This window comes from Chiloscyllium plagiosum, chromosome 6, assembly GCF_004010195.1.
Source record: "Chiloscyllium plagiosum isolate BGI_BamShark_2017 chromosome 6, ASM401019v2, whole genome shotgun sequence".
In the NCBI taxonomy this organism is placed as follows: Eukaryota; Metazoa; Chordata; class Chondrichthyes; order Orectolobiformes; family Hemiscylliidae; genus Chiloscyllium; species Chiloscyllium plagiosum.
In genome coordinates this window covers 106,008,458-106,025,001 of record NC_057715.1, presented here as the reverse complement: position 1 = coordinate 106,025,001, position 16,544 = coordinate 106,008,458, and the positions used below count along the sequence as shown (strand labels likewise).

Sequence of the window (16,544 nt, the reverse complement as noted above, 5' to 3'; positions counted from 1 at the left end):
GCTTAAGTTTGTAAGTAGGGCAATACTGGTTGTTATACATAGCCTATGCCTGTCAACTAAGGGGACCTGAACTACCAAGGTCACCAGCTAAACAAATGGTAGGTGGATCTTGACACAAACAAGTGTAGAATGATGAGATTTGGCAGATTAGTATTAGTGTACAATAGACTAGTGTGCAATTACTGTAATAGATATTAGTGTGCACTTGTCGTAACAAAGCAGGGAAGAGATTTAAGTGTTTCAGCGGACTGGTCGCTAAAACTGTTCATTTGGTGTTTATAGGTAGTCAGGAAAGTTTCTATTTTGTATCCAGGGATGTGACACCCAAGGTAAAAGTAGCAATTCAGAATTGCACCTAACTTTCAAATTATTTTTTATTCATTCATTCAACATTATCATATGTAGGGTGTACTGCCCATCTATAATTGCCCTGAGGGCAGTTAAGAGTTAATGACATTGTTATGGGTCTCGAGTCACAAATAAGCCAGATCAGGTGAGGATGGCAGTTTTCTTCCCTGAAGGGCATCAATGGACCAGATCAGATTTTCTCCTGACAATTAACAGCAGCTTCATGATCATCATGAAACTCTTAATTCCAGATTTTTATTGTATTCAAATTTCACCATCTGCCATGCTCGATTTGAATCCTGGACATTAGCTGGGTTGCTGGATTAATAGGCAAAAGTGAGGACTGCAGATGCTGGAAATCAGTGTCTAGATTAGAGTGGTGCTGGAAAAGCACAGCAGGTCAGCTGATGAATGGCTTTTTGCCCAAAATGTCGATTTTCCTGCACCTTGGATGCTGGCTGACCTGCTGTGCTTTTCCAGCACCACTGTAAATCTAGACTCTTACTGAATTAATAGTTTAGCAATGGTATTACTAAGCCATTGCTTCCCCAGTGGTTAGCATAGGAAAAGAGCTACAGGAAAGGAATTGAAGATATTGTAGTGAGTCAAGAAAATAGGCACAAAACTGATTCCTAAACTACTTAGGCTAAAATAAGAAATATTTTCTTCTCCAGTGTATGTTCTTGCAAAATACGGAAGGATGTAATAGATCTTCAATGGCAGAACTAATTTATGGGCAAACTGATTTCTCGCATGGAATTTGAAGCACGGTTAATGGGGTTGAAGGAAAATTGTAAATTTAGGTAACTATAATTATCACGGGAATCAAAGGTCACAGGAAGAAAGCAGCCATGATTGAATGGCAGAACAGACTCGATGGCCGAATGGCCTATTTTCTGCTCCTCTGTCTTATAGGGTTATGGCCTAACTTTTTTGTATTGAACAAGTGACACAATTGTGGATCAAACAATGAATGGATCCTTCTCAATGAGGGGGATATTTTTCCACTGTTTGCAGAATTCCAGTAAGGAGCCTGAGTTAAGGAGAAATGTCTTCATCCAAAGAGTGGTGAGCCTGTAGAATTTGTTATGACAGAAAACTGTAGAGGCCAGAGTATTGTATGATTTCAAGCAGGAGGTGGCTATAACACTTGGGGCTAAAGGATCAAAAGATATGGGGGAAAAGTGGGAACAGGCTGCTGAGTCGGATGATCAGCCGTGACCATAACCAATTGCGGAGCAGACCCGAAGGGCTGAATGGCCTACCCCTGCTCCTATTTTCTAAGTTTCTATGAAGTAAAGGTTTGAATGGGGGCTGAAATAGACTTTTCTGTTTTGTGTCACGATGAAGAATTGTGCTAAGTCTCCAGGAGGACATCTTGTTTTCATTCAGTGGCTGCTAGAATGTGAACTAAACTGAACATATTTACAGCTTTCTCTTCTACTTATTTAATTTTGTTCATTTATCATTAAACAGCCGAGCTTAAGCCTCCGACCAACCTGACGATTGTGGATAGGCAGCTTGGGGAAGTGACAATTTCTTGGAATGATGGTCTCAGTGAAATCATCAAGGCTTCTACACGCGTTAAATATCCATTTGAGTACAAATACTTTGATTCTCAAACTTGGCAAGAAGTAAGAGTTTTTTCTTTTCTCTTTATCTTTAAAATTAAACCCAAATTGTTGCAATCTGAGAACTTTTGTTTACTGAAGGATTTGATGAGATTATAGCAAACCTGGTTACCCCACTTCCCTGAAAGATCCTACTTTCCCTTTAAAATAGACTGATTGTCACAATTATAAAGCTACTATAAATGATTCAATCAGGTGAACACCTGTGGCATAATGATAGTGACCCACGCTTGGAGCTAGGCAGCTCAGGTTCAAGCCCTGCTTCCTTCTGAGCTGTGTTTTAGTATTTCTGACCAGGTAAGTTAGATACTATTTAAATGTTAGAATCAATTAAAAATGGTAACTTATTTCTCTTCCCCTCTCTATCTCTGCAACCACAATTGAACTTGATAGATGAAGGAATTCTAACTATTGGATTTATTTTCTTGGGAATAATGTCGGTTAAAGTCAGAGGCATTACGACACAAAGAAGGCCCTTTGGTCCATCAATTCTGTGCTGACATTCTGCGGAAAAATCCAGTCAATTCCACTCTCTCACTCAATCACATTTACTTTCCCCAAGGGTTTTCTTAAGTCCTGCATCCTCTCCACTTCCACCACTTTCAGGTAGAGGTTCCAAGATATGACCATTATGACTGCATAACAATGTTCTTCCTCACGTCTTGCCCATGTGTTTTGCTCAAAATCTTGAATATGATGGGAAAGAGAATGGGATTGAATGGTCCTTCACCATTTTTAAGGTTCGGATATGAGGGATGGAAAGTGCCGTTTAAGTGGAAAAGGGCTTCATTAAATAGCAAGGGTATCGATCACACAATTTTAACCTCTGTCCCACTGTGGGTTGCATGGTGTCAAGCCACTGGCACTCAAGATCCTGATGACAGGAATCACTGACTGGTGTAATAATCCTGCCTCCACACTGTCAGATTTGCTCCATTACATTTCTGCAACTCCTCCCAACCCCCAACAACCACTGTCATTCAACAGTAATAGATTTAATGGATGATTGGCCTTCCTTGTTTCATACTGCTTCTGCCTTTACCTTAAAGCCTGTCTGCCCACATCTTTCCTAAGGAAATAGACTCAACAGCTTGAGTTCCTTCATGAACCAGTTCTTGTGTTCAGTTGTGCTGGTTGTAGGGATAGAGAAGGGAAGAAGGAGTAAGTTAATTGATTGCGGCATTTAGATGATCAGCTTGGTCCAGGATATCAGTGTACACCTTGGAAGTGGTGAAATGGGCGGAGAAGTTATGAATTAAATTCAATGCAGAAAAATGTGAAGTGATTCCTTTGGAAGTTAATTTATTTGGAAGGTAGAGCATAGAGAGGTAATACAAAATAAAGGATGCAATTTGAAAGACAGTGCAGACGGAGACAATCCTTTCAAAAGACCTGTGGGCATTTGTGCATAAGTCATTAAAACTAGCCAGGCAGGTTGAGGGAGCAGTTAATAATGTATGCAGGATCCTGGATTTAATTAATAGCACATAGAGTATGAGAGCAAAGAGGTTATATTGAACAAAACACTAATATTCCTCAATATATAAACAAAGAACTGCCGATGCTAAAAATCTGAAGCAACAGAAATTGCTGGAGAAACTCAGCTGAGCATTCTGTCCAGTTCTAGGTGGTACATTTCATGAAAAATCTGGAGAGAGCCCAAGAAAGATTCAGGAATGAGAAACTTCAGTTATGAAGATTCATTGGAGAAGTTGGGACTGTTTCCCTTGGGGAAAAGGAGGCTGAAAGAATATTTTGATAGAGGGTTCTGGTCAGAGCAAATAAGGAGGAACTGAATTCATTCAGTGCCCCACTGCAGTTATGAGCATTGACTTGTAATGGAGACTTGATTCCAGAACTTTGTGATTTAGGAGCAAATGTGTTACCGCAGTTAACCTACATGTTCATGCCATGATTGAGCAAAATTTAAAATGCACAAAAGACATGATAAAAATGGGGATGGTCAGAATTGACAGTAATTATTTGATTGAACTTCTACCACAGGATTCCAGGCTTCTGGAGTCAGAATATAGGAAAACATTTGAATTACACCGGGGGGTTTCCGTACGAGTTAAAACTATGGTCCAGGCTATGCGCAAAATTAAAAAAGTGGAAAGCAACTGGACTGTAATTGATATCCAACCACCACCAGGTATGGTCTTTTCTTAATAATGGTTCGAGATGGGTGACAAATGCTGATCTCACCAGCACCATTTGCTTCCTGTGAAGGAATAATTTTTTTTGAAAGGTTGTATGCATGAATAAAATTAATCAATGAGTATATGCAGACTTCTGTATCTTGTTATAGGTTGCAAATGTTCAATATATATAAAACAACTTGCATGTTGGCGGCACGATGGCACAGTGGTTAGCACTGCTGCCTCACAGCGCCAGAGATCCAGGTTCAATTCCTGCCTCAGGCGACTGACTGTGTGGAGTTTGCACATTTTCACCGTGTCTGCGTGGGTTTCCTCCAGGTGCTCTGGTTTCCTCCCACAATCCAAAAATGTGCAGGTTAGGTGAATTGGCCATGCTAAATTGCCTATAGTGTTAGGTGAAGGGGTAAATGTAGGGGAATAGGTGTGGGTGGGTTGCGCTTCGGCAGGTCGGTGTGGACTTGTTGGGCTGAAGGGCCTGTTTCCACACTGTAAGTAATGTAATCTAATATATTAATGTTTATAAAATCAACAGCCTCCATCTTCGATGAATAGATGAACACACAAAGAGCAACACAAGCATTAACTCGTTGGGCTGAATGGCCTTTTATCTGTGTTGTGGATTTCAGAGTAAATTCAAGAAAGGCAATCATCTACAGATTAGGAGTCTTGCGTCCTCCTCCTCAGTGGGTTTGGTGGCAGAGATGTTTAACCAAGAGAGGACAATTGGCTATTTCTGCCTGTACCCCAAAATTGCTGGCAGACAGGCTATTTCTGCCCACTCACTCAATCTACCTGCCTCACTTTGCAGCCACCTGATGTCCTCTTCTCAACTTGCTTCACTGTGTATATTTGCAATGTTTGCAAATTTGGCTCCAATATCCCTTAGTTTGAGTGAAAATGAGTTGTAGATAATTGAGGCCAAAGAGCTGATCGCTGTGGCATGCCATTGGTTTCTGTTTGCTAAACTTAAAGCAACCCTTCTATCCCAATTCTCTGTTTCCTTTAAGGGAGACTTCTTTTGTATTGTTTTGTACACACAGCTATGAATTTTGGTTCAAGATAGACTGGCCAAGGAGAAGTCAAGGTCACTAACAGTCTTCACCCTTGAGTTTCTTTATAACACTCTTTATTTCAGTACACGGTCTTCAAAGATATATCTGGCCCAAATGTTCCTGCTACATTACAGAAAAGTTGATTGCATTAGGTCTATTATAGAGTCATAGAGATGTACAGCATGGAAACAGACCCTTTGGTCCAACCCATCCATGCCGACCAGATATCCCAACCCAATCTAGTCCCACCTGCAAGCACCCGGCCCATATCCCTCCAAACCCTTCCAAACAGCCCCATCCTATTCAACCTCTCCCTGTAGCTCAAATTCTTCAGCCCTGGCAACACCCTTGTAAATCTTTTCTAAACCTTTTAAAGTTTCACAACATCCTTCTGATGATAAGGAGACCAGAATTGCACGCAATATTCCAACAGTGGCCTAACCAATGTCCTGTACAGCCGCAACATGACCTCCCAACTCCTGTACTCAATACTCTGACCAATAAAGGAAAGCATACCAAACGCCTTCTTCACTATCCTATCTACCTGCGACTCCACTTTCAAGGAGCTATGAACCTGCAATCCAAGGTCTCTTTGTTCAGCAACACTCCCTAGGAAATTACCATTAAGTGTATACGTCCTGCTAAGATTTGCTTTCCCAAAATGCAGCACTCTGCATTTATCTGAATTAAACTCCATCTGCCACTTCTTAGCCCATTGGCCCATCTGGTCCAGATCCTGTTGTAATCTGAGGTAACCCTCTTCGCTGTCCACTACACCTCCAATTTTGGTGTCATCTGCAAACTTACTAACTGTACCTCTTATGCTCGCATCCAAATCATTTATGTAAATGACAAGAAGTAGAGTGCCCAGCACCAATCCTTGTAGCACTCCACTGGTCACAGGCCTCCAGTCTGAAAAACAACCCTCCACCACTACCCTATTGTCTAGGTTCTAGTCGGTCTATTCTACACGTTTCTCTGCCTGTTTTCCTCCATGTGTTCAATAGATAGACTTCTACCAACCAGCAACATTTTAACTCCTCCCATACTGTACTACTTATGTCTAGTGAGAAGCAGCTCTCTGACATTGTAGTAAGATTGCTCAAGGTCCAGAAACCCTTTCTGAACTAGTATGAATTGCTATTTGTCCAGCCAAATCGGCTCTGAAGTCTGAACTTCCTTTATAACCCTCTCCACCTTGCTCTCTCTTTTTGGCTATGTGGTAATGTCTCCTTTGTTGGATCAGTGTCTCATACCTAGTAATTATGTTAAGAAGTACCCAGGGAAGTTTTGTTCTGTTAACAGCCTGATATAAATGGAAGGGTTGTTCTTTCACATGTTTTGGTTTGAAACAGCACATTGCAGAGAGGGAATTACTCACCTGTACAGAGCTCCTTATTGTGATTGTTGGAATTTACTGACATGCTGCTCTCTTGGGGAGGTGAGGGCCCAGTAGTATGAATGCTGAACTGTTCATCTACAGGTCCAGGTAATGTTCTGAGGACCTGCGTTTAAATCCCACCATGACAGATGGTAGAATTTGAATTAAAAAAAAAAGTCTAGAATGAAGAGTCCACTGATGCCCAGGAAGATACAAAGGCTCAGAAACAAGTGCCAACCTGTTTATGAATAGCTTCTTCCCTGCTCTTATCAAACTTATGAATGGACCTCTCAGATGTTAGAGTTGATCTTTCTCTGCATCTTCTCTATAGCTGTACCTGCGCATTCTGTTCTGTTACCCTGATGTACAAATTACAGAAAGCTGCAGATTTTAAAAAGCTCTGCAGACCACATACCTAACTTTGAAGGGATGATGTTCCAGACATTCTTATTGCATATTTTGTTGTTGATGCCTTCTTGAGACTAACTGCAGTGTTTTTAGAAGAAGGTTTATCACTGAAGTCACAAAAGCAACTGGGGTTGTAATAAATATTTTGTGGCTGGGGTGCTGGGAGAGGGGAAGGGAAAGGGGGTTAGCTTTCAAAGGGCACTTGCTAGGCCCCTACCAGAGTTGGGACACTGGAGACCGTCTCCCCCCATAATTTGGTAGGAGGGTTACTACGGTTTCCCAGTTGGGAAATGACCCACCTTTCCCATTCATCAGTGAGGTAGGTGATCAGGTGAAAAATTGAGCCTCCCGCCTGGCTATTTAGTCATGGTGTATAGCATGGAAACAGATCCCTTGGTCCAATTCATCCATGCCGACCAGATATCCGAAAATACATTTTTAAACCTATTTACCAGCATTTGGCCAATATTCCTCTAAACTGTTCCTATTCATATACCCATCCAGATTTCTTTTAAATGTTGTAATTGTACCAGCCTCGACCACTTCCTCTGGCAGCGGATTCCATACATGCACCACCCTCTGTGGGGAAAACGTTGGCCCTAAGGTCTCTTTTAAATATATCCCCTTTCACCTTAAATTATGTCTTTTAGTTTTAAACTCACCTACTCTCGGAAAAAAGACCTATCACCCTGTCCATGCCCCTCTTGATTTTATAAATGTCTATAACATCACCCCTCAGCCTCCAATGCTCCAGGGAAAACAACCCCAGTCTATTCAGCCTCTCCCAATAGCTCAAACCCTCCAACCCTGACAACATCTTTATAAATCTTTTCTGAACCATTTCAAATTTCACAACATCTTTCCTCTAGCAGGGAGACCAGAATTGCAAGCAATATTCCAACAGTGGCCAAACCAATGTCCAGTATAGTCCCAACATGACCTTCCAACATTTGACCACTTTAGTTGCTGGTAATGTGCAGTTTCAAATCAAAACATGTGAAAGAACAACCCTTCCATTTATATCGGGCTGTTAATAGAACAAAACTGCCCTGGGTACTTCTTAAGGTAATTACTAGGTACGAGACAAAGTTGCCCATGGACGTCCTCACTCACATTCCCCCTAATTTTGTTTTATTCTGTACAGTCCTCTGAGAAGTGTACTCAGCAGTGATGTCCGGAAGCAGAAGTCAAAGCTGGGAATGGTGTTAGCACACCAATCAGCCTAGAGGCTACATTGCTTCTTCCTGAAAATCAAGCAAAGAGTTGCAGATGTTGGAGATCTGAAACACAAGTCAAAATTGCTGGAGAAACTCAGCAGGTCTGGTGGCATCTATGGAGTGAAAGCTGAGTTAACACCAGTTAACAAATCTGGTGGCTCTTCATCAGAGCTACTTCTGATGCTTAGCACAAAAGTGGTGAGATGCATGTATTTCTCTCCAGCGTAAATTTGCACAATTATTTCTCCAGCTCGCCACCTCCAGAGAGGGGAAATGGTCCCTTATGTAAATGAAGTTTATAATTGTCCTTCTGATCTTCTTCGGAGGTTGCATAATGCTTTCCATTATGTATTCCATTATGTATTACAAAAGAAAACATAGTTTTGTGCTATTACATGTTTTTCAAAGCTCCTGTTTAATAAAAATATGCTTAATGAATATCTTTTAATTAAAACCCTTTTTATTATTGCAGGTGACCATGAAACCTTGGCTTCTAATGTCTCATGTATTGTCTATAATAATTCACTGATGAATTGTACGTGGAATCAGGGCAGCAAAGCGCCACATGATACCCGATATGAAATGTATTACAGGTAGGTATCAAATGACGATATATAATACAATTTACTGTTAATTTGTTTTATATTGATTGCAAATATTTTCCCTTTAAGACAGGGTGGGAACATCAGTCAATGTACCTCCTATTTTTTGGATGAAGATGGCAGACAGGGCTGCCATGTTTCTCAAATCGAAGTTAATGCTGAGAACGTTATAATCTGTGTCAATGGATCGAGTAATTCTACACTGATTCAGGCATATTATACAGACTTTAGTCCGTGGGAATATGGTATGAGATACTCCCTTTCCTAATATTTTGGGTTGAGGTGGTTTTCATCGCTTAAATGTTCAGCTGATTGTGAATGCTTTTTTACATCTTAATTTTCAGAGATGTTCAACGCACCAATAAATCTTAAGGTTTTACTAAATCTGTCTGTGACATGGGAAATGCTTCATTGTTGTAGATGTTTTCAATTTCAATTGCAAGTTACAAATTTGGATCAAGGTCATCATGAGGTAAATATGCATATTCCTTCCTTTACTGTCTTGAGTTTCAAGCAATTAACATTTTTAAAAAATTAATTATTGTGTTTAATAATGCATTTCAAATCTCATGGTAGGTTTAAATATAACATATCCCAACCACAACCATGAATCTTAAACTTAAGCAAAGCCAATTGCTTGGAGGTTTAGGGGTAAACTGGCTAATATTGATTTTGTAAAGAGACTCAAAGATTTGGTGACAAATAGCAGTAGAAAATTTTTACAGAAGTTATTGAAAATATTCAACAAAAATGCATTGCATTGGAAAACATAGTGTCAGTGAGAAAAATCCATCCACGAAGGAATACGTAGGAAGTTAATGTGTGCGTTAGTTAAAGAAATATCTGAGGTTCCAAAGAGTTGGAGCATGTCTGAGAACTGGGATGTTTTAGAAACCAACAAATAGTTACCCATATGTTGATGATAAATGGAAAGTTATAATATATCAAATCCAGAAATATAAAAAACAACTATAGTTGCTTTTATAGATATGCAGAAAAGAAAAGAGTAGCTGAAGTGACACTTCACATTTTGAAATTATGGAAATTGGAGAAATAATCCTGAAAAAATTGTGTTTGTCTTTTAAATCTGCTAATACAGGTCGTTCTGCTATAACGTGCATTTCACTAAATCAAGTTTGCTATGATGAATTGGGGACACTGTTTCTAAAGTGTGTATTGGATTATAATGTAGTTCCGGCCCCATTCATTTAAATGGTGATGCTATTACGTGACTTTCTCATAACACAGGATTGCACGAGAATGGAAATACCATGTGATAGCTGAACTGACTGTAGTAGACACGAGTTGAATACCAGTCAGAGTGGGTAGCCCGTATGTTATAAGAGATTGGAGATTATGGAAATTGATGTCAGCAGGAAAAAAGAAGCTGGATAAAAATAAATGTATTAAGTTCTGACAAGTCTCTGGCTGTTGGTGGCTAACATCCTAGAGATCTAAAAAGAATTGAATGTACTGACTGTGATTTTCCAGAGGTCTATAGATTTCGCAAGGGTATGAGAAGATTGGGATATAGTAAATGCAACATCCATGTTTAATCTTAGTTCACAACATGAATGATAAATATTACCCATCTGGTGGAAAAAAAGATCACACTTAATCGTGAAACAAAACCAGGAATTGCTGAAAATCTCAGCAGATCTGTCAGCATCTGTGGAGAGAAATTAGAGTTGATGTTTCAGATCTGTGACCCTTCTTCACTTAGTAGTGAATTGGATTCAAATAAGTCAAACATATGTGCTGTGTTGCACTAGTTTTAATATTTGGGCCATTCATCTTGCTGTACTGTTCTGTCTGTGTTTCTCCAATCGATGCTAATAAAGAGCAATCTTCACAAATTCCCTTAAATTTAAATCATATTGAAATTTATAGCATTGGGAACAGGCCATTCTGCTCTCTAGGTCCATGGTCGTCTTCATGCTCCACGTGAGCATTTTCCCATCATTCTTCACTTCACTCCACCAGCCAGCACAGAAAGAGGCAAATCAGCCAATCGTGCATGGCTGACTCTTTGTTTTGAAGGTCTGATTGCTGATGATCCCGTTTGCCTGCTCTTTCTCCATCTCTATAAGACACTTTTGTTTCTCAGGAATGTGATACCATTGTCTTGAGAAAGTTACAGTTGAATTTTCTTCCAGTTGTTTCAGGCAGTGAATGCCAGATCATTATAGCTCACTGCAAAAGAAACAGAAAATGGTTGTCCTTTATTTTCTGGTTTCTTTATAGAACCTGAGATCTGCATGATTAATTGTTTTGCTTTTAGTTTTTCATTGTTGAGGAAGAAACAAAATATAGCCTTCAAAGTATCAACCTCACAGAACGTTACTCGGTGAAAGTAAGAGTAAAGTCAAAATCAACTTGCGGGGAGAATAAGTATTGGAGTGAATGGAGCAATGAGGTTTTTATTGGTAAGAATTCTGGTTTTCTGCTTTTCCTGAACCTTTTCTAACTGTTCTGTGCACTGCGGATTTCCTATGTTTTCCGTTTTACAGCACGGATTGAACATTTGTGAGATATGAGAGCTTTTGGTATCAGTCAGGTTGAGGACTGTTTTGTTTAAAGGTTTCTCTGTCATTGTTCAGCTTGAATGGGGGTCACAATGAGATAAAAATTAACGGAAGTGAATTCACCACCCAGTTTCCCTCCTCCATTCCATTCTTGAAGACTGCCTGAAATGATTTGCGAGCAGACCTGAATGTAACCAGCGCCGTTCCCGCAGAAAACAATCAGATGCCTTATTGCTGAACACTAACCATCTCCTACAACATAATGCCTCTTTCTCTCTCTCTTTTGATCCTTCTACACCTGCACGGTCAAAACAGCTGAGTCTTTTTGTTTTAATCAGGAGAACGTGCCATGCTGAAGAAAGCAACAATGCATGACTGAAGAGTCAATCACAGAACCATACCACAAGAAGGAGAGGCCATTTGGCCCATTGCATCTCTGCTAGCTCCACGGAAGAGCAATCCAGTTTGTCCTGTGACTGCTGCACCTTGTCCTAATTGCGCTTAAAGACAGACTGCTTTAACTCTAGTTTATCCAAGAAACATGGATACTTTTTTTGCATTGTTATAAAACAAGATGGATAACAAAGAAAGTGTGATAATGAGTATATGCTCAATTTTATAATCATGGTTATTCATGAATCACTAATTGCATCTTTAAATTAGATTACTTACATTAGATTACTTACAGTGTGGAAACAGGCCCTTCGGCCCAACAAGTCCACACTGATCCGCCGAAGCACAATCCACCCATTCCCCTACATTTACCCCTTCACCTAAGACTACGGGCAATTTAGCATGGCCGATTCACCTGACCTGCACATCTTTGGACTGTGAGAGGAAACCGGAGCACACCCATGTAGACACGGGGAGAATGTGCAAACTCCACACAGTCAGTCGCCTGAGTTGGGAATTGAACCCGGGTCTCTGGCGCTGTGAGGCAGCAGTGCTAACCACTGTGCCACCGTGCCGCCACTTGATATGTGTCAGATTATGATTACTTTTAAAAATGCTCATTTTTAAAAATCCCATTGACAATACTCTTTTGTAAAGAGATGCCATTTCTTTATTACATCAATCAATCCAGTCCTCTGTTATCGAAACAATAGAATCATAAGTTGGGGAGCTGCCCTTCAGCCCATTGAGTCTCTATCACCAAAAATGCTCGACCGTCTAACTTAGTCCCACTTTCCAACACTAGGCCCATGGCCTTGAATGTTATGAAACTAAAGATGCCCCTCAAAATACCTTTTACAGGTTGTGAGGTTTCCCCAACTCAGTTACCCTCCCAGGCAGTGCATTCCAGAGCTCCACCACTGTCTGAGTGGAATAAACTTTCCTCAAAGCCCCTCTGAGCCTCTTGCCTTTCACTTTAAAATTATGTCCCTTTGTTGTTGACTCTTCAACTAAGGGGAATAGTGGCTTTCTATTCATCCTGTCTTATGCCCCTCATTATTTAATAGCTCCATCAGGTATCTCCTCAATCTTTTCTGCTCCACATAAAACAGCCTGAGCTTATTCAGTTTCTCTTCAGAGCTAAGGTTCTCTATTCCAGACAACATCCTGGTGAATCTCCTCTGCACCCCCCTCTACATCCTCCCTACAACACAGGGACTAGGTGGCATGGTGGCTCAGTGGTTAACACTACTGCCTCACAGCACCAGGGACCCAGGTTCGATTGCAGCCTCAAGTGACTGTCTGTATGGAGTTTGCACATTCCCCTTGTGTCAGTGTGGGCTTCCTCCCACAGTCCAAAGGTATGCAGGTTAGGTGAATTGGCGATGCTAAATTGCCCATAGAATTTAGGGATGTGTAGGTTAATGGAACAGGTGTGGGTCGGATGCTCTTCGGAGGGTCTGGGTGGACGTGTTGGGCTTAATGGCCTGTTTCCACACTGTAGGGAATTCTATGATCTAGAACTGCACACTGTATTCTAGCTGTGGCTCTGGATCAGTGGTGCTGGAAGAGCACAGCAGTTCAGGCAGCATCCAACGAGCAGCAAAATCGACATTTCGGGCAAAAGCCCGGCCTATCTGACGTTCTGTACAGCTCCAGCTTAACATCCCTGTGCTTGTTATCAATAACTGATTAAAGCATGCATCCTGTATGGCGTTTTAACTTCCATATGAACATTCCCTGCCAAGTTCAGGATTCTGTAGACAAGCATCCCAGATCTGTCTGTTCCTTTGAGCTTCCCAGAATCCTGCCATTCTTTGAGTATTCCCTTACCCCTTCCAAAGTGCATCACCTCTCACTTATCAGGGTTAAAATCCATCTGTCACTGCTCTGCCCATCTGACCAATCCATCTATATTCACTTGTAACATAAGACCTTCCTCCTTGTTGTCAACCACCTGGCCAATCATTGTGTCATCTGCAAACGTATTTATCATACACCTCATGATCTCACCTATATCATGTATGAATATCACTAACAATAAGGGACCCAGTACTGTTTCCTGTGGTATGCTATTATGCACCAGGTTTCAATTACACAACAGCCTTTTGCCACCAGCCTCTGTCTTCTACCATTAAGCCATTTTTTGGATCCGATTTGCCACGTTGCCTTGGTTCCCACATGCTTTTGCCTTCTTTATCAGTTTCCCATGTGAGACCTTGTCCTTGGGATCTTGCTGAAATCAATGTAAACTGTATCAATTGATCTACCCTCATCTACAAAATTGGTCAACTTCTTAAAAAAAAATTCAACCTGATTTGTTCGGCCTGCCCTCTCTCTGACAAAGACATGGTGACTATCCCTGATCAAACCTTGCCTCTTGGAATGGGGATTAATCTTCAGTAGTTGCTCCTTCAGTATTTTCTCCAATAGTTTCTCAACCCTGGGTGTGAGGTTCACCAGTCCACCGTGCCCTGGTCTATCTCTACTACCGTTCTTATCAATTGGAACCACATTCTGAAACAATGGACCACAGGAAATAAGGAGAATGCTCTGAGTCAGGCAACATCGCTGCCTTCTCTGAGTCAGGAAGTCCCATTCCAGAGACATGAGCTCAACAGCTAGGCTAGAGCTTCCACTGAGGGAGTGCTGCATTGCCAGAGGTGTCATCACCTTTAATGAGACTTGTGTGTTCTCTCTTGTGGATATTAATGATCCCACAGCAGTATTTCAAAAAAGGAGCAACAGAGTTAGCTCTCGGTGTAGACTTATTCCTCAACTAACATGATAAACACAGACTCCATGGTCATCTTCACGTTACCAGTTGGGTGGCAACTTCCTGAACATAACCTAACCTGCTCATTTTATTGTGATGAGCACCTGAAGATTTGATTACACAGAGTAAAGGTGGATTCCTGGTTCTACAAAGCATTGTACATGCCTAATAAGAATGCAATCCACTTTCTAAGGCTCATATTCTCTGTGTATTTTGTACTAATCTGTTATTTATTGTGTCTCATTGCATTGCAACTTCCTTTTAAGAAACTTTCACATCACTTGAATAAATAAACATTATTTCGGACCTATAATAACTGCCTTGTTTATTTACAGAACGCACTCTGTCACTTAATATGCATTGGTTCGTGCATATGTCGGTCGTACTTGTAACTATGGTGGGACTGCTTCTAATATTTGCATTCGGAAGGTAAGTGTACATCCAAAGTTTCCTTGTGATCTATAAACTCTGCCTTCTTTATTTATGGAACCTGGCTAGCTTTTTAACCTTTATCAGATGCTGGCTATAATGGCCATATTTGCGATGATAGGAATGATTCGAATATTTACACTGAGAAATTAATTCTCCAAAGAAAGGTTCATTGAGTTGTACCTCGTGGAACTCACTGGCCTGGGGTTTAGGTTCAAAATAGCTTCAGTTGTCCTATGCCCTGCTAAAGGTCAAGGATCCTGAAGGTCAGCAGTGGTATGTTCAGACTCTTGCCAGTGTACCATGTGTGACCAGCAGAACCCGCTGAAAGGTATCTTCACTAGTTACACATACCATTCACTGGGAATGGGGAAGAATCATAGAGTCACAGTGTTGTATAGCGTGGAAACAGACTCTTTGGTCCAACTTAGCCATGGTGACCAGATATCCTGAGTTAATCTTGTCATTTGCCAGCATTTGGCCCATATCCCTCTAAACACTTCCTAGTTATATATCCATGTTGTAATTGTACCAACTACCACCACTTCCTCTGGCAGCTCATTCCATACACACACTACCCTCCACTTGAAATATTTGCCCCTTAGGTCCCTCTTATATAATTCCCCTGTCATCTTAATCCTATGCCCTGTAGGTTTGGACTCCCTTACCTGGGGAAAAGACGTTGGCTATTCACCCTATCCAAGTCCCTCATGATTTTATAAACCACTATAAGGTCACCTCTCAGCCTCCAACACTCCAAGGAAAATAGTCCCAGCCTGTTCAGTCTCTCCCAGTAGCTCAAACCCTCCAACCCCAGCAACATCCTTGTAAATCTTTTCTGCACCCTTTCAAGTTTCACGACATCTTTTCTATAGCAGGGAGACCAGAATCGAATGCAGTATTGCAAAAGTGGCCAACCCAATCTCCTGTGCAGCCATCCCAACTCATATACTCAATGCAGTGACCAAGTGTACCAAACATGTTCTTCACTACCCTGTCCACCAGTGACTTCACTTTCAAGGAACTGTGAACCTGCACCCCAAGATCTCTTTGTTCGGCAACATTTCCCATTGAGTGCTATCAATCTCATGGTGAATCACAGCGGGAAATAAGATTGCGCTGGCATTTTCCAGGAGTTGAAGCCAACGTTCAGCTCACTGTGGTGAACAATCCAGAGTGAGAATAGCCCTTCACTTGACTTGTTTTTTAAGATGTGGTGCTGGAAAAACACAGCAGGCCAGACAGCATCCGAGGAGCAGGAGAATCGGCGTTTCAGGCATAAGCCCTTCTTCAGGAATGGGGCGTGTGCCAGGCGGGCTGAGATAAAAGGTAGGGAGGAGGGAATTTGGGGGAGGGCCCAACTAGATTACACCTCCTCCCACCCTGTCCCCTGTAAAAACGCCATCCCATATTCCCAATTCCTTTGCCTCCGCCGCAACTGCTCCCAGGAGGACCAATTTCACTACCGAACAACCCAAATGGCCTCCTTCTTCAAAGACCGCAATTTCCCCTCCGACGTGGTCGACGATGCTCTCCACCGCATCTCCTCCACTTCCCGCTCCTCCACCCTTGATCCCCGCCCCCTCCAATCGCCACCAGGACAGAACCCCACTGGTCCTCACC

At 41.5% G+C, this 16,544-nt stretch overlaps 1 protein-coding gene across 1 annotated transcript in view; it reads left to right on the top strand.

The window, feature by feature from the left end:
- Nucleotides 1-16,544, top strand: part of LOC122550912 (interleukin-5 receptor subunit alpha-like) — a 67,647-nt gene that overhangs the window by 37,884 nt on the left and 13,219 nt on the right. The window contains exons 3-9 of the mRNA XM_043692342.1: nt 1,825-1,982; nt 3,984-4,131; nt 8,669-8,789; nt 8,868-9,043; nt 9,143-9,270; nt 11,080-11,224; nt 14,828-14,921. Of these exons, the coding sequence (XP_043548277.1) occupies nt 1,825-1,982; nt 3,984-4,131; nt 8,669-8,789; nt 8,868-9,043; nt 9,143-9,270; nt 11,080-11,224; nt 14,828-14,921 (970 nt within the window). The remainder of the gene's footprint in view (nt 1-1,824; nt 1,983-3,983; nt 4,132-8,668; nt 8,790-8,867; nt 9,044-9,142; nt 9,271-11,079; nt 11,225-14,827; nt 14,922-16,544) is intronic.